This window comes from Microcaecilia unicolor, chromosome 3 (assembly GCF_901765095.1).
Source record: "Microcaecilia unicolor chromosome 3, aMicUni1.1, whole genome shotgun sequence".
NCBI classification, from domain to species: Eukaryota; Metazoa; Chordata; class Amphibia; order Gymnophiona; family Siphonopidae; genus Microcaecilia; species Microcaecilia unicolor.
In genome coordinates this window covers 277,822,513-277,846,814 of record NC_044033.1, presented here as the reverse complement: position 1 = coordinate 277,846,814, position 24,302 = coordinate 277,822,513, and the positions used below count along the sequence as shown (strand labels likewise).

The window sequence follows — 24,302 nt, the reverse complement described above, 5'->3', positions numbered from 1 at the left end:
TGCACTTAAATGCAGGTACGCCTTATACAGAATTGTCCACAGTTTGTAAAGCAATTTGAATTCATATATAGAATTAGAATAGAGGCAGTACTTGGTGGCTGATTAAGCACTGCTTGCATCAAGTTTTTGTGGTGCACTTTTGTGGTCATTGTTTATTACCCACTTTTTTACCTCCCATTGTGAAGAAATTGCAGGAGGACCTTGTGGGACTATGATGACACATGAAATTTTAATATGGACAAGTGCAAAGTGAGGCATATAGAGAAGAATAATCCAAACTACAGCTATTTGATGCTAGCTTCCACATTGAGTCACCGCCAAGGAAAGGTTCGTGCATCATCATGAACAATAGGTTGACCTTTAAAAGGCTCAAGAACAGTTTCTGAAGAGGTTCCTCCATCTTTGCTTTGTGATCAATACAAGCATACCTCACTGGGTTTACTGCTCAAAGAAAGACATGGAATGTACAATAAAATAGCAACCATATCATGGAAAAATGTGTCTCTTTTAATATGGATAACGTGTGTTAAACAGGTAGGAAACAAAAATAAATGCTGGCAAGTGCAGGAAATTATGGTCTAAACTGGGTAAACTGGCCTTGAGTATCTGTTCCATATCTGCTTGGCACATTTACAAAAGCAGATCTAAGTCCTTGATTTGCTCCAATTGCTGGCATTCTAAATCCTTGATTGAATGTACTGCCATAAGGCAAAGCTCCATAATTAAGGAACACACCAGGAGGCCTTGTGTGAGCATTTGATAGGATGACTGGATTCACATTTTTACCCGGGGTGTTGAAAGAAAATTCTGGAGGTGGTCTACTGTATTTAGCAGGAGTAGATGTACAGGGATTTACATCATCAATCTTTAAAGGCAGTACTGGAGCAACGTGATGGTCTGAAAGGTTCAGCACATTAGATGGAATAGGCCCAGAGGTTAAAGCAGGCTTGAGCCAATCGTCTTTGAAAATCTGAACGGTCAAGGTAGAAACTAAAGTGCACAGGCGATTAGTCACGTGAGCTAGTACCATCTGCTCACTGGCATCTCTTCGGATTCGCACATGTACTGATCCAGCCTAAAATATATATTAAAAATAAATTTAAAATATACATAAAAAAAGAGCTGAACTTATTTAGGTGAAGATGCTATTACTTTAAAATGCTTAGACATGGTTACAAGTAACTTGGTCTCACTGCATAAAAAGAGACCTGTAGCAAAATAACTCATCCTAACGGTAGCCCACTTTGATAACTACCCCCCCCCCCCCCCCGCAACCTAAATATTGTAAAATATAAAGAAGAGTTCAGTTTAAGACAACTGGAGGAAGTATTTCAAGATAACGGAGGTAAGTTTCAGAACTGCTCATATCTGTGTGGTCCACAGGTACTTTTAGCCACCAAAGAAACTTGTGCTTACTTTTTCTGCAGCTAGTTTTCCTGTGCAAAATAACAGGAATAGGTTTGAAAGTATACCCCCTTCCAAACAATGCACCCACATGTACACATGTTCCATAATGTACATGCTTTTAGCCGAGGGAAGGGCAGGCAATTTTCAAAAGCCATTTCACCACAGTAAATCAGAGTTTACCTGGCTAACTAGCTTTTGAAAATTGCCTGTGTTATTTGCATAAAACAGCTTTAAAAAATAGAGAAAAACTGACAATTTATCCAGATATCACAGTATTCCTTGACACATTGCATTAATTTTGGAAAACAGCAGTGCCTCACCTCAAGTGTTGCAATACATTTCTAGGGGTCCATCTGCCAAGTAAGACAGGCAAGGGGAAAGGCACTGCCATCTTCCAAGATGGTGGTGAAATGAGGAGGATATTGCTGGATGCCTCCCTGGACCAGGTAAATATTACTGGTTCAAGTGGGTCCAGCAGTATAGAGGGTCTCTGGTCAACTATGTCCCTGTGATGGGTGCTTGGTTCACGGGTGTTCTTGACTAGATAGGGTGTGGGCAAGGTTTGGGGCCCACCGGGCCAGCAGGGAAGTTTAACAGGGGAGAGGATCAGAGAGGTCTGTGGAAGGGCCTGGGGGCCACTGGGGAATTTTTACAAGGTAGGATTAGGGGTTGGGTTAGAAATCTGAGAGCCCAGCCCATTTTGTTTTTCATAATGTCTCCCTTCCTGTCAGTGTATCAGCCAATTCCCCCCTCAAACATTGATAGGAAGGAACATATTTATTCCTGATGCAGCAAATTGCTGCAGATTACTGAGGAGAGTGTGCTGTGTTACCTGCCAGTGCACATTTTTTAACACTATGCTAATTTCCATGCCATTAGTTTACTGCATCTGGAGTAATAGACTTTTTGAGTGTGTACTTAACAGTGCTGTGTGTTGAAGCTTAGTGCATCATTCTAACACATAGCTTATTACATCAACCTTTAAGAATTTAGCTCACACAACTCATATCATATTAGATTCTGCCAAGACACTTGTAAAGCACTTTTATTGTTTTATATAAATTGGTACACTTCTGTCCATTTATACACAACACTAGCAGTTGAGCCCGTTAAAACGGGCTGGTGGGTCGCCGCCCCTCCACCCGGCCCGTCTCTTTGCTATTCAACTTACATCTCCGCAGCAGGCAGAGATCAGCTGAGCTCCCGTCGGCCTTCCTTCTCTGCCTGTGTCCCGCCCTCGTGTGACGTAACAGGCAGGGAAGGAAGGCCAACGGCAGCTCAGCTGATCTGCCTGCTGCGGAGATGTAAGTTTAATAACGAAGAGACGGGCCAGGTGGAGGGGCAGCGGCGACTCCGGGGGGGGGGGGGGGGGGGGGGGTTGCGGTGGTGACCTCGGCGGTTCCCTCCCCTTCGCGCAGCTTCCCTCTCTGTCCCGCCCCCGTCATCACGTATTGACGCGGGGGCGGGACAGACAGGGAAGTCTCTACTGCGCATTTGCGAGTGAGTACGGTCACTCGCCGTTTATATGTTTGATATCCTCCCAATTTATATATTAATAAATAGAGGCAAAGGATGATGGTGTCATTAAAAAAAGGGGGATATAAACAGAAAGCAGAGTAAATGTCATACCAAAGTACCAAAACCCAGCATCCAGAAATGCTCATTTCGAACTTCCAAGACTCCATCCAGAGTAGAAACCTACATCAAGAAACACAAGTTTGAAACATGATTAATAGTACATATCTATAGTACATTGGCCATATACAGCTGTTCACTATCAATATTGGTTGTTCTTCAAAAAGGCTATGTATGGGTCCTATTTACTAAGCTACACTAACTTTTTAGCGCACACTAAAAATTAGCACACACTAATGCTAGACACAACCATAGGAATATATTTATTTATTTGTTGCATTTGTATCCCACATTTTCCCACCTATTTGCAAGGCTCAATGTGGCTTACCATTGTTCCGCCATGGATGTCGCCATACCAGAGTAAAAGATACAATTAGTAATTACATTAGAATATGGGTAACATAGTGGAATGAAGCATCAAGTAAAAAGAGAACACAATTGGAATAACAATTAAAGCAGTAATGCGCTAAAGTTCAAATGATGGATGTTCAAATATGGGTGTCTCTAGCATTAGTGCACGCTAATTTTTAGAGTGCACTAAAAAGTTAGCGCGCCTACAACACAGCTTAGTAAACACGGCCCTATGTTTGCTGATAAGTCTCTCAAATCTGTTGCCCAAATACAAAAGGCGTATAAATCTTCCTAGTTCACAGTTTTACTGCTGTATCACATTTTGAAACGTAACCATCGGAATTTCTCTTTACTACATACTAAAAGTTTAACTGACTTTTTTTGTTGTAAAAACACACAATATCTTATCATGCCTCAATATTCTACAAAGCTTTTCAATCGATCAAAAGGAACTTTTGTATAGGCATCCAGAAAGTATGGGAACAGGACACTAACAACCAGCTTTCTCAAGATGTGTGGCGTTTACTTTAGACTCATGGCCCTTAGAGCCACTATGTCATCTTTAATTAATCAATGTTTTTTCTTCAACACTGAGCCTCGTGGCCTCTCAGAAAATCTAAATTAAGTGGTTCCTCTAACATAGACCTTTGCTGCTCATGTCACAAAGAAACTGGATCACTTGTTCGCCAAATCTTTGAACGTGGCAATCTCCAACTATTTTGGTCGGACATTTGGGACAAAATACAAAAAATCTTCAATATTTCTGAATATCTTACATTGAAACATATCATTTGGAAATCAATACCATTTTTCTCAACAAAGATAAAGCTTTATAAAACTAATCATCGGTCACTGGAAGGATAATTCTCATCTTACAGTTTATATGTGGTGGAACTGGGTATTACTTTATAGAAAACTAGTTAAAAAAGGCCTGTTTCTGGCACAAATGAAACGGGCGCTAGCAAGGTTTTCCTCAGAGTGTGTATGTTTGAGAGAGAGAGAGAGAGAGAGAGAGAGAGTGTGTGTGTGTGTGAGAGATGGAGTGTGTGTGTCAGAGAGAGAGACGGAGACAGCGTGTGTGCGTGTTTGTGTGAGAGAGAGTGTGTGAGAGACAGAGTGTCTGTGTGTGTGAGACTGTGTGTGTGTGATAGAGAGGGAGTGTGTCAGAGAGAGTGTATGTGAGAGACAGTGAGTGAGTGTGAGCCCCCACCCCCACCCTCTCACAGGGCCCCCCCTCCCACCCCCACCTCTCTGGTCTCAGGACCCCCTCCCTCTCCCCTGCCCCCCCTCCAGCCATCCATGTCCAGCAACCCTCCTCTCCCCCTGCAGTCACCCATGTCCAGCAACCCTCCCCTCCCCCTCCCTCCAGCTACCCATGTCCAGCAACCCTCCCCTCCCCCGGCGCATCAAAACCCCTCGCCACCCGCAGCTGCCAGTGGTAACGCTGTCCGGCCGCTGCTGCTTCTCCTGTTGAGCAGCAGTGGCCAGTACAAAAAGAAAAAAAAAAGCGATAAATGTTTTTAAACCCAGTCCAAATCATTCGCAAATGCCCGAGTCTTAAAACGCAGTCTCTGCAGCCACTCCTCCTCTCGCCTGTTACGTCGCTGCGCTCCTCCGGGGTCTTACTCCAGGGGCAGTGACGTGGAGGCGAGAGGAGGAGCATTTGGATGGAAATTCAGCATGTAGGCACCGTTATAGAAATACCCCATAGGTGCAATCCATAATCAATGGCTATAACTTCCCAGCTTAAGATATGCCTCAAGGATTGAACTGGGTATATTCCAAACAGCAGTGAAAAACACTTGCTGTCTGTGCTACCAGCTGGCCCTCTGAAATCTTTTAAAACTATTTTCATCCACTTAACTCCATAGGGATCAGCAAATAATCCATTGTCTTCCATAGTAAAATTGACCTGCAGACATGGAATACGTTCTTCAGAGCAGAGCTACAAAAATTCTCACCTATGCTTTTAGCAGGTGTACAGCACTAAAAATGTTTGGAATGATCTGTGAAAACTGAGTTGAAGAAGTAAATTTTCCTCAAAAAGAGGAGACAACAGTAATAGGTTCATATACCTTCTCCTACTCCAAAACAGAAAGGACATCCAATGAGCACTCAGATAATTTAATTGTTCTTGATGCATAGTTTTATTGCTTTTCTAACTGTTATGTAAGCCACATTGAACCTGAGTTCTATTTGGGCTAATGTGGAATATAAATAAATAAATAGTTCCTTATTTATGCAGATGATATCCTTCTGGTTTTCCCTGTACCAGATCAATCTTCCCCATGTTCAACACTGTCTTCGTTCAATTTAGTCCTGGCTTATTGCTCATAAGCTCTTAATTAAAACACAAATAAGACCATTGCCTGTTGGATCCCTGGATCTCTTTCAAGTCCCACAATTCCCCTTCTCTTCTTTGATCAGATTATTCAACCTGTACAGTCTTTTCAGTATCTGGGTATCACACTGGACTCAGAACTACCTTTTGCCCAACATATTTCTTCTGTTGTTAAGTCAGGCTTCTGTTCCCTTCACAAGCTTTGCTCCATCTGTTACTTTGATTTCACCTCCCTACGCACTTTGGTCCACGCTTTCATTATTTCTAAGTTAGATTACCGTAACTCTTTTCGTCTGCCTTCCTAACTCTCAGTTGAAAAGACTCAGAACACTTCATAACTCTGCTGCCTGTTTTCTTTGTTCAGCCATGCGCTTTGACTGTGTCACTCCACTGTTTCTACACCTTCACTGGTTGCCTTTTCCGTATAGGTTTTTCTTTAAAATTCTGTCTGGTCCACAAAACTGGTCTTCCTGCTTTTCTGTCTTCCTCAATTATCCCATACACTCCCTCCAGACTCTTGTGTTCCCTGAATTCTCACCATCTAGTTCTCCTTGCACCCAAAATAGCTCACCCTGAATCTGCGCATCACATTGCCTTTTATTTTCTTGGCCCTGTTGGTGGAGGTGTACTTATGAAGTCTCAGTGCTGCTAAATATCTAATATAAAGAATTAATCTACAGACCATAAGTGGTGAAGACTTCTTTTTTTCTGTGGATTACTATGATATTAAGCAAGGCCATTTGGTGTCAAGCAAGCACCTCACCCTTCCCTACTTCCTCTGGGCAGGTAATTGAAAGACAATGAGTCATGCCATCCACTGTTTACGATGAGTGTGTTCAAAGAGCCTCTAGAGACTTTAAGATTGCAGAACTAATTTCCAGGTGACAGGGGCAGGGTTCTGGCAGAGGAGAGAGACAAAAATCCTGCAATTCAGGACATGATAGGAGAATGGCTTATTGCAGGGGAGTCGGTGGGAACGGAATCCTGAATCCTTTGAAGTAAGATAAAGATTGTTTTACTGAGGATGTATCTTTTAGGGAAATGCAATATGTGCCTGTTGGCAGTTGTAACAAACAAATGACATATCCCGCATGACGTATTCCTGTGTGGTGTGTTCCTTGAAGAAGTCAGTTCTTTGTACTTCCGGCTGGTAACCCTATATAAATGCCTGGTCTGGAAGGCGAGGGGGGTCGATGAAAATCTTCCCCAGCCTCTATTAGGGCTAAGGAATATAACACCATTTCCATGGAATTTCCCTTTTGTCTATGCTCCCTCACCATCCTGTTTCTTGTGTGCGGTTCCTAAACTTTTTATTATTTCTTATTTTTCCTGTTCTTGGATTAGAATAAACTTTAGTAATGTAAGAAGCTTCTTTTGTTTATAGTTTTTGGTACTTACCAGGCCGGTGATGCTAAGAAACCAGTTGGGGAATTTGTATGGGTGAGGTGTTTGAGTTTTTGGTTCTGAGATGCAGCACCAACAGGCCCAAACACCCCAAAAGTTTGGAACAATTTCCCCCTTTTATTCAGTATGAGCCCTCATTTAAGAAATTTAAATCCTTACTCAAGTCCCATTATTTTTCCTTAGCTTTTGGAATATTACAACAGTGATTTTTTCTTGTGTCCAGGGTTCAACTGATATTATTTATAATTTGAGTGTTCTTGGTCTGCCTGTGTCTTTCCTATCACAATGGAATTCCTTTCTTTGTTTTATATATGTTATATTAGCCTTGTTTGCTTGCTCAGAAAGGACGGTATAACAAATTTTAATAAACAAACATTTATGAGAACATGTGAAAATTTTCTTGATCATGATCTTACCTCTCTGATTAGTTTATCCAACTGGCCAATCACGTGAGGTGGTGTTGTCTAGACAGAAATCACAATAAAAATAACAAAATTAACAAAGCGGCCTTGGTCAAACTGCATACATAACACAACATTTCAGTTTAAGTAAACATGTTTTCAGTTCAGTGCTATTAAGACTGAGGTACATGGTATAGGGCATGGCTGATATGTCTTGTATCTCTACTTATTCTCTCTTTCAGAGTAATCTAATCAGAAGTCCCTTGATTTTGACCAGATGTGCAAGACTTAGGCCCCAATTCACTATGGTTTTCTTTTCTTATTTTTTAATGCTTTTTATTGTCAAAATCATATATTATAATATGTTTATTACTATTTGATAAAATCACCTTTTTTTAACCTGTAAATCAAGGTGATGTACAAAAAAAGAGCTTTAACAGGAAAGGAACTCCATTAAAAACAGGACAGGGAAGACAGTCACACAATTAGAAGCATTCATAGTTATTTAAACAATAGCAGCAGGTTTCCTGTAAGGATATTAATCATTCATAAGACTCACCATCTCAGAACCCTGTGATCATTAAAAAAAAAAGTTTTCAAACTGATCTTAAACTTTTGAAATGAAGATTCTGAACACAAAGAGAGAGGGAGATTATGCCAAAGAAATGGCACCAAGAAATAAAAAGCACTCTTTCTGGTTCATTTATTTGTTACATTTGTATCCCACATTTTCCCACCTATTTGCAGGCTCAATGTGGATTACATAGTACCGTAGAGGCGATCGCCAATACTGGTTATAACAAATACAAAGTGAGGTTGTGGTAAAGTAAAGTTCATGTGTGACAGACACACTGGAGAATCATAAGAAGAGTTAGGTAATGTCCAGTATGAGCTTTGGTTTTGTTGTGTTGCTGGGTTAAGGCATTTAAGTTGGATCGTTAGGGTATGCCTTTTTGAACAAGTTAGTTTTTAGTAATTTCCGGAATTTCAGGTGGTTAAATGTTGTTCTCGCGGCTTTTGGTACTGCATTCCCATAGTTGTGTGCTTATATAGGAGAAGCTGGATGCATAAGTTGTAGGTTGATTTGTATTTGAGTCCTTTGCAGCTTGGATGATGATTTAGGTATGTTCGTGTTGATGTTGATGTGTTTCTGGTTGGTAGGTCTATGAGGTCTGTCATGTATCCCAGGGCTTCTCCGTAAATGATTTTGTGAACCAGGGTGCAGATTTTGAACGCGATGCGTTCTTTGATTGGGAGCCAGTGCAGTTTTTCTCGTAGGGGTTTGGCTCTTTGGAACTTCGTTTTTCCAAATAAAAGTCTGGCTGCTGTGTTTTGAGCAGTTTGGAGTTTCTTTATGATTTTGTTCTTTGCATCCCGCATAGATACTGTTACGGTAGTCTAGATGGCTTAGTACCATAGATTGAACGAAGTTACAAAATCTCAGGAAAAAAGGTTTCACTCGTTTGAGCTTCCACATTGAGTGGAACATTATCTTCGTTGTAGTTTTCACTCGGCTCTCTAGTGTGAGGTTTCGGTCGATTATGACTGAGAATTTTCAGGCTGTCTGAAATGGGGAGGGTGTAGTCTGAGGTGGTTATGTTGGTGGGTTTGTTCGTGTTATATTGGGATGAGAGGCTGAGACTGTGTGTTTTTTCTGCATTAAGTTTTAGTTGAAATGCATTTGCCCATGAGTTCATGATTTTTAGGCTAAGACTGATTTCTTTGGTGATTTCTGTAAGGTCATGTTTGTATGGGATGTAAATTGTGACATCGTCTGCGTATATGAAAGGGTTGAGGCCTTGATTGGATAAAGACTTGCTAGTGGGGTCATCATTAGGTTGAAAAGGAGTGGTGATAGAGGTACTCCACAGTCTGCTTTCCATGGTGGTGATATGTTCAAATTTGATTTCACTTGATATGTTCTATTGCTTAGGAAACCATTGATCCAGCTAAGTACACTTCCACCAATCCTGAAATATTCTAGGATGCTTAGTAGTATGTTGTGATTTACCATGTCGAATGCACTAGACATGTCGAATTGTAGGAGAAGTATGCTTTTGCCTGTTGCAATCTCTTGTTTGAATTTGGCTAAGAGAGTAATTAGAACTGTTTTGGTGCTATGGTTAGAGCGGAATCCTGATTGTGAATTTGTTTATGTAGTCAGTTAGTTGTTTAGTTACCATGCTTTCCATCAGTTTGGCTGCTAGTGGGATTGATGCTACTTCATAATAAGCTTGAGATGGATTAGGAAAACTTAGCCAGTGATCATTGTGAGAACAAAGAAGGCAGGCTGGAACATAGGGGATTGTTAATCTAGCCGAACAGTCTAACCAAGCTGTATGAAGTGCTTTCAGAGTAAGTGTAAGAATTAGGGCGGTACGTTAATTGCGATTAACGCTGCAATTAACACGTTAATTGTTGTGATTAAAAAATTTGATCACAATTAATAATTGTCTGCCCTTCCTCCACTGCCTGCCTGCATGGTTGGTCCAGCATATCTCCCTCCTTTCCAGACCACCAGCGGCTCTCCCCTCCCAGTTTACCTTTTCTTTTCCAGTAACTGTATTGAAACGCTGCCTCAGCCTGCACCTGGCCTTTCATTCTGACCCATCCCGCCCCCTTCTGAAAACTGGAAGCTGCATCAGAAGGGGGGAGGGATGGGTCAGAGGGAAAGGCCTGGTGCAGGCCGAGGAAGCGTTTCAATACAGTTACTGCTACAGAGAGAAGACTTACCGAAAAAGAAAAGGTAAACTGGAAGGGAAGGGGGGGAGAGAGATGCCGGTGGTCTGGGAGGGGAAGATACTGGATAGACCGTGCAGGTGGGAGAGGCATCAAGAGAGAACTACGGAAGGGGAGAGTTGGCACGGCATAGCACATTTGAAAGAGAGAGAGACTGGGTTGAGGCATGGGGGGCACCAGAGACAATAGGTGAAGGCACACGGGGAAACATAAGAGAGAGAATGGGTGAAGGCACAGAGGGGCACAGATAAGACAGAGAATGGGTGAAGGCACAGAGGGGCACATATGAGAGAGAGAAAACGGGTGAAGGCACAGAGGGGTACAAATGAGAGAGAATGGGTGAAGGCACAAGGTGGGCACATATAAAAGAGGGAGAGAATGGGTGAAGGCACGGGGGGGCACAGAGAGAGAGAGAGAGAGAATGTGAAGATACTGTGGGCATATGAGAGAGATTGGGTGAAGACATAGGGGGGCACATATGAGAAAGAATAGGTGATGGCGGGGTGTACATATGAGAGAAAGAATAGGCTCAGGCCCCCTCCAAGCTGCAGTACTTGCTCAATGGCTGATGGAGTAGCTGAAGTCCCAGCAGAGAAGGTGTGGTCACACCATGGAACGATACAGAGGCATTATAATATTGTCTTATTTTCTATCCCATTCCTAATAATTCCTAGCATTCTGTTTGCTTTTTTGTCTGCTGCCCACGCAGTGGGCAGAAGATAACAGTGTATTGTGCACAATAACACCTAGATCTTTTTCTTAGGCGCTGACTCCTAGTGTGGAACCTAGCATCAAATAACTATGATTTGAATTATTCTTCCCAATGTGTATCACTTTGCACTTGTCCACATTACATCCCATCTGCCATCTGGATGCCCAGTCTTCCAACTTCCTAAGGTCTTCCTGCAATTTTTCACAATCCGCATGTGTTTGAATAGTTTTGTGTCATCTGAAAATTTAATCACCTCATTCATTGTTCCCATTTCCAGAATAATTAATGTATATGTTAAATAGCACTGGTCCCAGTACACATCCCTGGGGCACTCCACTATTCACCCTCCTACAAAAATCACAAGGGGGCATGTCAGAGGCATTTCAAAGGTAGGATTAGTGCGTGCCTAACACTTGGACATTTTACAGCCATAAAGGAACAAAACCAAAATGTCTAGGCTCTCTCCCTTTGCTGCCACCGCATACTATAGCCACCCCCCCCCCCCCCCCCCCGAGCCTCAGTGGTCTCTCCTTGGTCCCACCTTGAAGGGCCCTGGTGGTCTAGAGGGTTCTGCGGGGGCAGGAAAGAACAACACTCTTTCCTGCCCGCTGCTGCTATTCTGCCCACATGGTGCTGGCTTGTTTTAAAAATGGCTGCCGAGAATCCCTGCAGCAGTCTTGCGAGGGAAGTCTTGGTACCCATTTAAAAAACAGAATAGCGGTAGTGGGCAGGAAAGAGTGGGATTCTTTTCTGCCCCCGAAGCTACTTTATCACCAGGGCCCTTCAAAGTAGGAGTGGGAAGGCCCACTGAGGCTCGGGAGACTATAGTATGTGGGGGGGGGGCAATGACCTTCACTGCCCGGGGGGCCCAGGTCACTGTCAGTCCGCCCCTGGTGAAAACTTAAAATTTTGGGTTTAGACCTGTTTTTCTAACAAATAAGACACAAAAATGTACCTAAAATGACAAGATGACCACTGGAGAGATTCAGGGATGACCCCCCCTTACTCCCCCCAGTGGTCACTGATCCCCTCCCATCCCCACCCCCAAAAATGTGAATAAAAATAGTACTCACCAGCCACTATGTCAGCCTCCGATGTTGTAACCAGGTCCATTACAGCAGCATGCAGGTCTCTGGAGTAATGTAGTGGTGGGTGCAGTGCAAACACCAGAAATCCACTGTACCCATATACAGGTGCCCCCTTCATCCATAAGGACTATTATAATAGTGTACAATTGGGGGTAGTGAGTTTTGGAGGGCTCAGCAGACGATAAGGGAGCAACGCTGAGATGTGTACCTGGAAGCATTTATATGAAGTCTACAGCAGTGCCCCCTAGGATGCCCCATTGCTCTCCTGGGTCTGCTAAAAAATCTGGCCCCTTCTACATCCCACTGGTTTGATTATGTGTGTTTTTAACTTGTGAGTTTTTACCCAAAAATGGCCTAAAAAGATAAACACAAAAAACTTTGCTCAAAATGGTATTTGAAAAAAAAAAAAAAAAAGACTTTTTTTTTTCCCAAAAATGGGTATATTTCCTATTCAGATTTGGTATGTTTAGTGCAAAACATCCAAAGTTCCCTCCACATCTCATAATTATTTTTTGGCTCGATGGACCTTTTTATATGCAAAAAAAAGGTATGGCAATGAGTGCATCTTTTGCTCTCTCCCTGCCAACCTTTTTATGGCCTGGTTTGAGGATAAAGCGAAGATACAAGTGAGAACATGCAGCCTGATGTCCTCGGAAAATACCTGCTACAGGTAAGTACCTTCGCTTTCTCCTAGGACAAGCAGGCTGCTTGTTCTCACATGTGGGGGTATCCCTAGCAACCAGGCTCATTCAAAACAATGAACATTGGTCAATTGGGCCTCGCAACGGCGAGGACATAACATAGATTGACCTGAAACCATAAACAACTAACTGAGAGTGCAGCCTGGAACAGAACAAAATTGGATCTAGGGGGGTGGAGTTGGATTCTAAAACCCGAACAGATTCTGCAGCACCGACTGCCCAAACCGACTGTCGCGTCGGGTATCCTGCTGAAGGCAGTAGTAAGATGTTTATGTGTGGACTGATGACCACGTTGCAGCCTTGCAAATCTCCTCAATGGAGGCTGACTTTAAGTGAGCCAGTGACGCAGCCATGGCTCTAACATTATGAGCCGTGACATGGCCCTCTAAAGACAGCCCAGCTTGGGCATAAGTGAAGGAAATGCAATCTGCTAGCCAATTGGAGATTGTGCGTTTTCCCGATGCTGACTCCCCTCCTGTTGGGATTGAAAGAAACAAACAACTGGGCGGACTGTCTGAAGGGCTTTGTCTGCTCCACGTAAAAGGCCAATGCTCTCTTGCAGTCCAAGGTATGCAAACTGCTTTCGCCAGGACGGGGAAAGAATGTTGGCAAGACAACTGACTGGTTCAGATGGAACTCAGACACCACCTTTGGTAGGAACTTAGGATGCGTGCGGAGGACTACTCTGTTGTGATGAAATTTGATATAAGGTGCATGTACTACCAAGGCCTGAAGCTCACTGACCCTACGAGCTGAAGTAACAGCCACCAAGAAAATGACCTTCCAGGTCAAGTAGTTCAGATGACAGGAACTCAGTGGCTCAAAAGGAGCTTTCATCAGCTGGGTGAGAACGACGTTGAGATCCCATGACACTGGTGGAGGTTTGACAGGGGACTTTGACAAAAGCAAACCTCTCATGAAGCGAACAACTAAAGGCTGTCCATAGATAGGCTCTACACGGCGATGGAAAGCACTAATCGCACTAAGGTGAACTCTTACGGAGTTGGTCTTAAGACCAGACTCTGACAAGTGTAGAAGGTATTCAAGCAGAGTCTGTGTAGGACAAGAAAGAGGATCTAAGGCCTTGCTTTCACACCAGACGGCAAACCTCCTCCATTTGAAAGAGTAACACCTCTTCGAGGAATCTCTTCTGGAAGCAAGCAAGACTCGGGAGACACCCTCTGAAAGACCCAAGGAAGCAAATTCTAAGCTCTCAACATCCAGGCCGTGAGAGCCAGAGACTGGAGGTTGGGATGTAGAAGTGACCCCTCGTTCTGAGTGATGAGGAAACAGTCCAATCTCCACGGTTCTTCGGAGGACAACTCCAGAAGAAGAGGGAACCAAATCTGATGCGGTTAGAAGAGTGCAATCAGGATCATGGTTACGCAGTCTTGCTTGAGCTTCAGCAAAGTCTTCCCTACTAGAGTTATGGGAGGATACGCATACAGAAGGCCTGCCCCCAATGTAGGAGAAAGGCATCCGACGCTAGTCTGCCGTGGGCCTGAAGCCTTGAACAGAACTGAGGGACCTTGTGATTGATCTGAGTGGCAAAAACATCTACCAAGGGGGTGCTCCTCGCTCAGAAGATCTTGCGGACTACGCCCATGTTCAGTGACCACTCGTGAGGTTGCATTATCCTGCTCAATCTGTCGGCCAGACTGTTGTTTATGCCTGCCAGATAAATGGCTTGGAGAAACATGCCGTGATGGCAAGCCCAAAGCCACAGCTGGACGGCTTCCTCACACAGAGGGCGAGATCTGGCGGCGAAACGAAACTTAGCCGGCCCAAAACTAAAAGTTTAAGGAAACTACTTTTTTTTTTTTTTTTTTTAAAGAACGGCTCAACGGAGCCAAAGAAGAAGTAAAGAGAGAAGAAAAAAACGCGAAAACGCAATGAAAAAAGACACACTGAGATGGATCAAAAACACTGTCACTCTCAATCGCAGACAAAAAGAAACTGATGTCCCCTGCGCGATGGGCAGGAAGGTGGCCGCACATGCACGGTGCGCGTGCCCGTGCCAGACCGAAGGCTCTAGCAAACGTTTGTTGCTAGGAAGATTTCCGGACCTCAGTGCTGCCGTGGACGTCACCCATCAGTGAGAACAAGCAGCCTGCTTGTCCTCGGAGAAAGTAAGAAACAAATAAACAGAGTGATTTAAATTTTTTGGTCTTCCATGCTGGGAAAGAGTTTCAACCCTGCTGGCAGCGTTACACTGGCTTCCAACAGTCAACGAGCCAAATTTACATTATTGCCCCTGACTTTCAATGTTTTGAGGGGTTTGGGTCTGGAGTATCTCTGTAATCATTTGTCTGTGTATGAATCAAAATGACAGTCTAAGGGTATTAAGTTGCCAGCCATGAAGGAGAAGAAGTCGTTAAGATGCAGGGACAGTGCCTTTTCATGGTGGCTCCTTGCAATTAAAATACAACACAATTGGAAATGTGCTAGGTTAATGACTATCAGGTCTTTAGGAAGCTGCTGAGAGCTTGTTCATTTTCAAATGTGTTTTGAACCTCAATTATTAGAGCAGTTCCTCAGAACACTGGATTCTACTGTATTTTTAGTTTATATTTGCAATTTTTATACATTTTAATTTTATGATTAGTTCAACATTACAGCTTTTATTTTATGTATAGATTATATTAAAAACACAAACAGGGGTCAAGATGGGGTCAGGAGCAGATGCATGACCGAATTGCTCCTTCTTACCTTCGTGGTCTACAGACGCTTTCAACTGTACCAGTTGGTGAGACAGCATGGGAAAGCGGAAAGGAGCTTCGTCTTCCAGTTTCTGCAGCTCTAAGGCACCTGGTTCAGACCACGCTGGAGGGACTGTGTCACAGCATGCTGTAACAGCGGTACCTGCTTTAGGAAGAATACTGAATACTTTGGCAGATCTTAGTGTAGATCAGGCATCATCGAGCCTGGATCAAAGGCCAACCACCCACAGCCTAGAAGTGATTTTACAGAAGTATTCAATGTAGATTCCCATTCTCAGGAGGTTGGTGGGAACTACATTCAAGGAGGAGCAGCTATGCAGGAGGCCTGTGGGAGCCGACCCGACTGCTGGGAGATCTCTGCTGCAAGCTGAAGGAGAGGAGGTAGTCACTTCTGCAGGTAATTTCTTGCTGTTGGGGGAGATTGAGAAGCTGGTCGTAGTAACCCTTAAGGTTCTTTGGCAGGCCATTAAAGCCATGGACACCAATCTCAAAAAAGCAATGAATGTTATTAAAACAGATTCTGGGAATCTCTCTTCCAAGGTGGAGAAGCATGGGGAGTTGTTAACCTTACATGGAGAACAATTGGAGAGACAGGCTGAGCAATTGGTGGAATTGAAACAAAATGAGTTATCCTTCCTGAAGAACACAGCTCGGAAGTAAGAGTATATGGAGAATCAATCAAGAAAGAACAACCTGAGGTTTCTGAACTTTCCCAGGTCCCCGATTGTTTCTCCTATAGAAATGGTGAGGCGATACGTCTGTGAAGTTTTGTTAATACCACCTGAAAACATTCCACCTTTGGTGAGAACTCAATACTTGATGTTAGGAGGAAAGCCTGGAAGTTCAACCCAAAGGTAGATGGGCCAGTTGAATTGGACTTGACTTAGCTTATTTTGGAGTGCTCCTTGGAGTTTATAACAGCTAGAATGACTCTCCTAGTGACATTTGCATTGGAACATCATAGAGATTATGTTTGAAGTTGTATTTTCGAAATATTAATGACCAGTTCTTAGGTTCTAATATTCGTACATTTCATGATTTATCTGAAATTACACAAAAGAGTAGGAAAGAATTCTTGGCCTTTTGGCCTAGAGTTCTGGCTTTAGGTGCCACATTTATTTTGAAATTTCCTGCTAAATGTTGTATTATGTATCAATCTAGGAATTTTCTTTTTCTTTGAGCCTAAACAACTGATTGAATTTATAGTGGCTAGAGAGGGTATTAATGTTCTAGAAGGTTCTGATGTACTGTCACATTCTATGTAAAACTGGGCCCGCGTTTTGCTTTTGTAACTTTAATTTTATGATTTTTTTTTAAATTTGGTTATTTTTATACTTTTCAGAATGTTAGATTAAATGATTTATCTTTTTCTGTACTCTGCTTGGTTCTAAAATCATAAAAATGAAATAAATACCTAAATAAAATTACTGAATATCAAATTGAAAATGCCCTACTGTAATTGTGGAATTATTATACAGACTGAGTATTCATATGTTTCTGCACATGTATGACTGGCAGGTTAAGGGTACATTGAAGCTATGATAAATGATGGCTGTATATACAGACGGGAGGGGAATAATTAGCAAGAATTAATATGGGATTCATTTCATTTGAGTGAAAACAAGTTAAAAAATAATTTATATGAACAGTAGGAGCATTGTATTTGAAAATGTTATTAAAAATATAAATATACTAGCTATACAGAAATTTCTCACCTGAAGTAACACCTTTCCACTGTAGACACTCATTGGATACATTGTACCAAAGGTCATCACAGCAATAGCTATCGCAGAAGCAGTATCTACAGCAAAATAGTTACTGTGGGGGGAAAAGTTCGCTTTAAATATAAATTAAGTTATTGTGCATTTCCCTTCCCCAATATTAGTGGATTGTATTTCTTTATATCAATAATTCATTTATAAGGTTACTTATGACTGGGCCCCACCCCCCCAGGATATAGGAAAAAAAAAAAGCAGGGTTACAAAATAAATGCCAGTAACCAATTTGCAATTACCATGTCAACCCACTCTAATACCATTAGCTTGCATTATTATTATTATTATTATTTTTAATTTAACAAGGTCTTTTATTGAAAAAAGTGCAGGATGAATATTACAATACTAGGAACCAGTAAACAAATAAGCAATCATGAACAGATCTCTTATGGCCACACAGATCCAAGAAATACAGTGAACGTAAAACAGTGTAATCTTACAAAAATAAAGTTCAGTTTAACCTCACTCCCTGCTCCCCAACCCCACCCTGTCCACCAGAACAGCGTAAAAGGGCTTACCATGAGACACACTCAGGTTTCCTGAAATAAGTTCCAAATTGATGCGCACTACCCATGCACTAAAAAGTCTTTTATTAGTTCGTATGCTCAACGGCCCAGCTGCCCTCTGAAGTTTCGTTTTCTTTACGTAAATTTCCTCTCTGCAATTGCAGTTAACTAAGAGGAAGGGGACAACCGGCGGTCAGCTGCCGATGGCCAGCATTTTATCCCCTGAGCAGCAAGTGCGGGACCGCTGCGTGACGAACTGCCCACAGATGAAAGGGTTGGCGAGTCCTTTGATTAGCGCCGGTGAAGGAGCGTCGACGCTCTTGGACCTGGAAAAAACAACTCCATCGCTCCCGAATTATTCAACCACCATGTCCAAAGGAGTGGAGGAGTGAGTTAGAGGTATATGCTGAAACAGAGGACGTTTACAGTAGAACCCGAATCGGCGGAACCACTGCTAAACACCTATGAGAAATCAACTTGGAGTTTTTGGCTCCCGTGGAGGTTACATTGAATACCATCTGGAAGGCGCTTCGGGACCTAACGGTGGCAGTAAATAATTTTGTTTCAGATATAATTTTATTAGAGAGTTACATGGACAATTCAACTGAACCCTTTGAGAGTAAAAAATTGATATAACAAATGATTCTGCATGAGCAAGAAGTGGTTATGATAATAGACCAGAAATTTTGAATAATAAAATGAATATCATTATAGATGATTAATATCGAGATTATTGTTTTTCCCAGAGTTCCGGGTATGACTCCTAAAGTTTTCCTCAGAAGTATTTCCTCAAATTATTACTTTAAAAGGAGTGAAGCCTGTGAAAACTGGGATTACTTTAATCAGTGGGATTTGAATTAGAGACTTAAGTATATGTATTGTTAAATAACTTCTGGTTTTTAAAAGAGAAAGAATGTAATCAGATGTATTATTTCTAACTAATATTGGACAATAAGTATGTTTTTCAATGAAATGATTTGACTATACACCATACTGGCCTTGAAGAAGCCAACCAGATGATCAATGTGGAATAATGAATTAGACGAGTAATATCTGGGGATAATCAAGTTAATACCACAGGTTTTTTTTCTGTTTACTGTTTAATTGATCTCCTTATCTTGTTTCACTCTCTCTATTTAGAGGTCTAAGGAAGAGAATAGAATTACCTGACTGAAATAATTCCTACATATTACTTTCTCTGTATTTCCAGCAAGTTGTTTTATCGCTTGTAAAAATGTAAATGGTTATAAATAAAAATTTTTTAAAAAGTCTTTCATTTTTTAGTTGAGGGGCAAGTCGTGGGGGGGGGGGGGGGGGGGTGGAGAGTGGGTGCATCTGCACATATACATTACAATGGGCTAATCGATTACTGCCTGATTCCTTACTACCTACAAAATGGGTGGCAGTAAGTGATCACGCGGTAATTGTTTTTAATGGTTGGGTGCTAATAACATTAGCACATGGCCATTAATACCAAAAACAGAAAATCTGTCATTTTACTGCTGTAGCATAAATGGCCTTACATGTGGGAAAACCCGTGTAAGGGCACACTAAGGCCACTGTCTACTACAGCTTAGTAAAAGGACCCCAATGCATGCTAACATGGTAGCATATGTACATGAAACTATTTTGTTTTTCTGTCTCCATTCGTTGGACACAACATACTGGTTCTAGACTAGTCTGGTGGGGACGCTAAGGAAAGTAATATTATATAATAAGAGTACTAGTATTCAATGTAGTGTCATGTCAAAGGATTGTTGCTTATATAAATAATAGAATAAAACCTAAGTTAAAAGGTAGTACATAAAAGCAGCAGCAGCTTGGCTCTTAAATACACTAGTATTTAAATATTTGGGCTGTTTTCTCTTGTTTTGGGATAATTCATGTTCTAAGTAAGTAAAGGAAGGCTACTTCTGGTAACATATTTTTCTATGTACAATTTTTAGCGAATTTCACAACAGTCACAGTCATAGCCAGCAACAACAAAGTATTTTAGCAAAGTAAATAAGGAATCCATGGCATATTGGATATCTGACGCCAGTTATTTTAGAATAACGATCACTAGATATGAATTAGACATACATTGGAAACTTCTCCTAGAAAAATGTATTATACTTACTTTATCTCAATTAGCATATAAGTGATGCAGAGAGCGAAAGCCCCTGCAAGGTCAATCAAGACAAAAGGATTCATCCGTGGAAGAAAGATGCTACTGAGTCCTGGAATTATTCCACACAAGCTATAGGAAAAAAATTTTTTAAGCTCATTTGTTACAAAAGGACACAATAAACAAGGAGTGTCAAGCTCATTTCAGTGTGGGGGATCACACTGGAAAAAAATGTACAGAAAGTAGGCAGGCAAGGAAAGGGGAAAGATATAATGTTTGTTTTACTTTGTTTAAAATAAAATCTGACATTTTCTGTGTATCCAGTTAATTTATGTAGTCCATTTTTACCAGTAAAGGGATCTTAGTGATTGGTACTGGGAAGAAAAGGGAAGGGAGACAATCTCAAGGGAGGGATAGGAGATCTCAGGGAGGAAGGGATAGGGGACAGATGTGCATAAAGAGAGATAGATGGGGAAATCAGGAAGCAGAGGAAGGAAGGAGAGGAAAAAGAGGATACTAAATCATGGAGGGGTTTTGGGTTTAGGAGAAGGGATGCTTTCCTCACGTCCCCAGCTACTCTGATCCACTCATTCACATTCTGTGGCACCTTGAATTTCCACATGATCCTCTTATTCCTTATAATGCCTGTGATACCCTCATTCACTCTTTACCGTTCCTCCCACCTCTGATTCCCTCACTCACACGCTGCAACACATCCAGTCTCAGAACTCCCCCCTCTCTCCCCACCTTCCTGCACCTCTTCCAATCCCCTTATTTTCATCTACGATTCTGAGCGGGTAACAGAACACAATCATAATTATAAACATAAAACCAAAATTTACATATTTATTTATATAAACATAACAAAGTCATCATCAATCTACCCAGAAACAATCAAAGATAACATTTCAAATACAGAAATCCTAAATTAAGGAGCTGAAAATGCCTTTTGAAATAAAACAGTTTTAAAAACATTTTAAAAAAACAGACAGTCTTCATAGATCTTGCTTCTAAAGGTATTCCAAAGCTTTGGCCCTGCTACATAAAAACTTGAGCTCCTGTACTCATCTAGATAAATCAATTTAAATGAAGGAACATACAAAATATTAATAGATGCTGATCTTAAAGCCCTTACAGGTTGTTGTAAATGTAGAGTGGAAGCAATAACATTGGAAAAATCCTATTCGTCAAAATTTTAAAGACCAATAAAAATAAAATCTTGTACTGGATCCTGAATTCACAGCTAACCAATGCAGTGAGATCAGAGACGCTGTGAACAGAATTGAACACAATATTCGAGGTGCAGTCGCACCATGGACCGATACAAAGGAATTATAAAATCCTCACTTTGGTTTTCCATTCCTTTCCTAATAATACCTAAGGTAAAATTATGTATCATACCTGATAATTTTCTTTCCATTAATCATAATTAATCAATCCATAGACTGGTGGGTTGTGTCCATCTACCAGCAGGTGGAGATAGAGAGCAATCCTTTTGCCTCCCTATATGTGGTCATGTGCTGCCGGAAACTCCTCAGTATGTCGATATCCAAGCTCCATCCGCAGGACTCAGCACTTAGAGAATTACACCCACAAAGGGACACTCTGCCCAGCTCACCACCGCCGAAACGGGGGAGGGGAATTAACCCAGCTCATCCCCACACAAGTGGGGGAGGGGAATCCGTCCAGCTCATCCCCGCGGAGCGGGGGAGGGACACCACACCCGCCGATGCGGGGGGATCTGGCTTATCCTGCAACCACAACCGCGGGAGGAGCTGACTGACCCCAACACCGCCGAAGCGGGAGGGGTACAAAGCTGCCCTACTGCCGCACGAAGCGGGAGGGAGCGCCGTCAGAATTTAAGTCTCAATCCAGCCCCGTAAAACGGAGGGGAGAGGAATGCAGCAGCTCACTGTAACACAAACTCGTCTCAACTCTTGAAGAATCCATTGAAAAACTTGAACACGAAGTCCTCCTGAACAGGAACTGAAGACTAAACTTGAACCTGAAATGCAACCAGAATATAACCAATACAGATATCTGGGAGGGACTATGGATTGATCAGCTATGATTAATGGAAAGAAAATTATCAGGTATGATACATAATTTTACCTTCCATATCATCATGCTGATCAATCCATAGACTGGTGGGATGTACCGAAGCAGTACTCACCCAGGGCGGGACATTGAAATCCCTGACCGCAACACTGAAGCTCCAAACCGGGCCTCCGCCCGAGCAGCCACAGTCAAGCGGTAATGCCTGGAGAAGGTATGGGCCGAAGCCCAAGTTGCCGCCTTGCAAATCTCTTCCAAGGAGACGGACCCGGCCTCTGCCATCGAGGCCGCCTGAGCTCTAGTGGAGTGAGCCTTCAGCTGGATAGGCGGCACCTTCCCCGCGGCCACATAAGCCGCTGCAATGGCTTCCTTGACCCATCTTGCCACTGTAGGCTTAGCAGCCTGCAGACCCTTACGAGGACCTGCAAACAGGACAAACAGATGATCCGATTTCCGGAAATCATTGGTCACTTCCAAGTATCTGATGATGACACGTCTCACATCCAGATATTTGAGAGCAGAGTATTCCTCTGGGTAGTCCTCCCTACGAAAGGAAGGGAGACAGAGCTGCTGATTCACATGGAAGCGAGAAACAATCTTGGGCAGGAAGGAAGGCACTGTGCGAATAGTCACTCCTGCCTCAGTGAACTGCAGAAAAGGCTCTCGACATGAGAGTGCCTGGAGCTCGGAAACTCTTCTGGCTGAAGTGATAGCCACCAAAAAGACTGCTTTCAACGTCAGGTCTTTCAGAGATGCCCTCGACAAGGGTTCAAAAGGCGGCTTCTGCAATGCTCTTAGCACCAGGTTGAGATTCCACGCAGGCACCACTGAGTGCAGAGGAGGGCGCAGGTGATTAACTCCCTTGAGAAAGCGCACCACATCTGGCTGCGAAGCCAGGGAAACACCCTTCAGGCGGCCCCTGAAGCAAGCCAGAGCCGCTACCTGGACTTTAAGGGAACTGAACGACAGGCCTTTCTCCAGACCTTCTTGCAGGAACGCCAACACTGAAGAAATTGGAGCAGTGAAGGGAGAAAGTGAGCCTGCTTCACACCACGCTGCAAAGATACGCCAAACCCTGGCGTAAGCAGTAGAAGTAGAGCGCTTCCTCGCTCTCAGCATAGTGGCGATGACCTTGTCTGAGAAGCCCTTCTTTCTCAGACGCTGCCGCTCAATAGCCAGGCCGTAAGACCAAAGGGGGAGGGATCCTCCATCACCACGGGACCCTGATGTAACAGGCCCTGCTCCACTGGCAGCCGCAGAGGATCGTCGACTGAGAGCCTGATCAAGTCCGCATACCAGGGACGTCTGGGCCAGTCCAGACCCACCAGGATTATCCGGCCCGGATGCTTTGCCACCCGGTCTAGCACCCTGCCCAACATGGGCCAGGGCGGGAACACATAGAGAAGCTCTTGTCGGCCACTGTTGGAGAAGAGCATCTACTCCCAGGGATCGAGGGTCCCGTCCTCTGCTGAAAAAGCGCGGCACTTGGCAATTGGCTGATGACGCCATCAGATCTAGGCTCGGCTGGCCCCAGCGCTTCGTGATGTCCAAGAACGCCTGAGCAGATAGCTGCCACTCTCCGGGCTCCAAGGTATGGCGACTGAGAAAGTCCGCCTTGACATTCATGACTCCGGCAATGTGGGCCGCTGACAGCTGTTCCAGGTTCGCTTCCGCCCACTGGCATAGATTCATGGCCTCCTTGGCTAGAGGGGCGCTCTTGGTACCTCCCTGGCGGTTGACATAGGCCACAGCCGTGGCATTGTCCGACAGGACCCGTACTGGCTTCAACGCCAGTACCGGGAGGAACTCCAAAAGCGCCAACCGAATGGCTCTGAGTTCCAGGAGGTTGATAGACCACTTTGCCTCTGCAGGAGACCAGAGCCCCTGCGCTGTCCTTCCCAAGCAGTGGGCTCCCCAGCCCGACAAAGAGGCGTCCGTCGTGACGACAATCCACTCCGGGGTCACCAGAGGCATTCCCGCAGACAACTTGTCTGTTTGCATCCACCAGCTCAGTGCCTTGCGCACTGCTGGGTCCAAGGGAAGGCGTACAGCATAATCCTCCGACATCGGAGTCCAGCGCTGCAGCAGAGAGTGTTGTAGTGGTCTCATATGAGCCCTGGCCCAGGGCACTACTTCCATCGTGGCCGGCATAGAGCCCAACAGCTGCACATAGTCCCAAACCCGAAGAGGAGAGGCTACTAGGAACTGGTCCACCTGAGCCTGAAGCTTGACAATCCGATTGTCTGGCAGGAACACTCTGCCCACTTGGGTGTCGAATCGAACTCCCAGATACTCCAGGGACTGAGTCGGGCGCAGCTGGCTCTTCTCCCAGTTGATGATCCACCCCAGGGAGCTCAAAA

At 43.4% G+C, this 24,302-nt stretch overlaps 1 protein-coding gene across 1 annotated transcript in view; it reads right to left on the bottom strand.

The window, feature by feature from the left end:
- Positions 1-486: 486 nt before the first annotated feature.
- SLC30A6 (solute carrier family 30 member 6) overlaps positions 487-24,302 on the bottom strand; it is a 132,224-nt gene continuing 108,408 nt past the window's right edge. The window contains exons 10-14 of the mRNA XM_030198110.1: positions 19,900-20,019; positions 17,215-17,317; positions 7,555-7,602; positions 3,037-3,105; positions 487-1,075 (exon numbers count right to left, since the gene is read on the bottom strand). Of these exons, the coding sequence (XP_030053970.1) occupies positions 572-1,075; positions 3,037-3,105; positions 7,555-7,602; positions 17,215-17,317; positions 19,900-20,019 (844 nt within the window). The 3' untranslated portion in view covers positions 487-571. The remainder of the gene's footprint in view (positions 1,076-3,036; positions 3,106-7,554; positions 7,603-17,214; positions 17,318-19,899; positions 20,020-24,302) is intronic.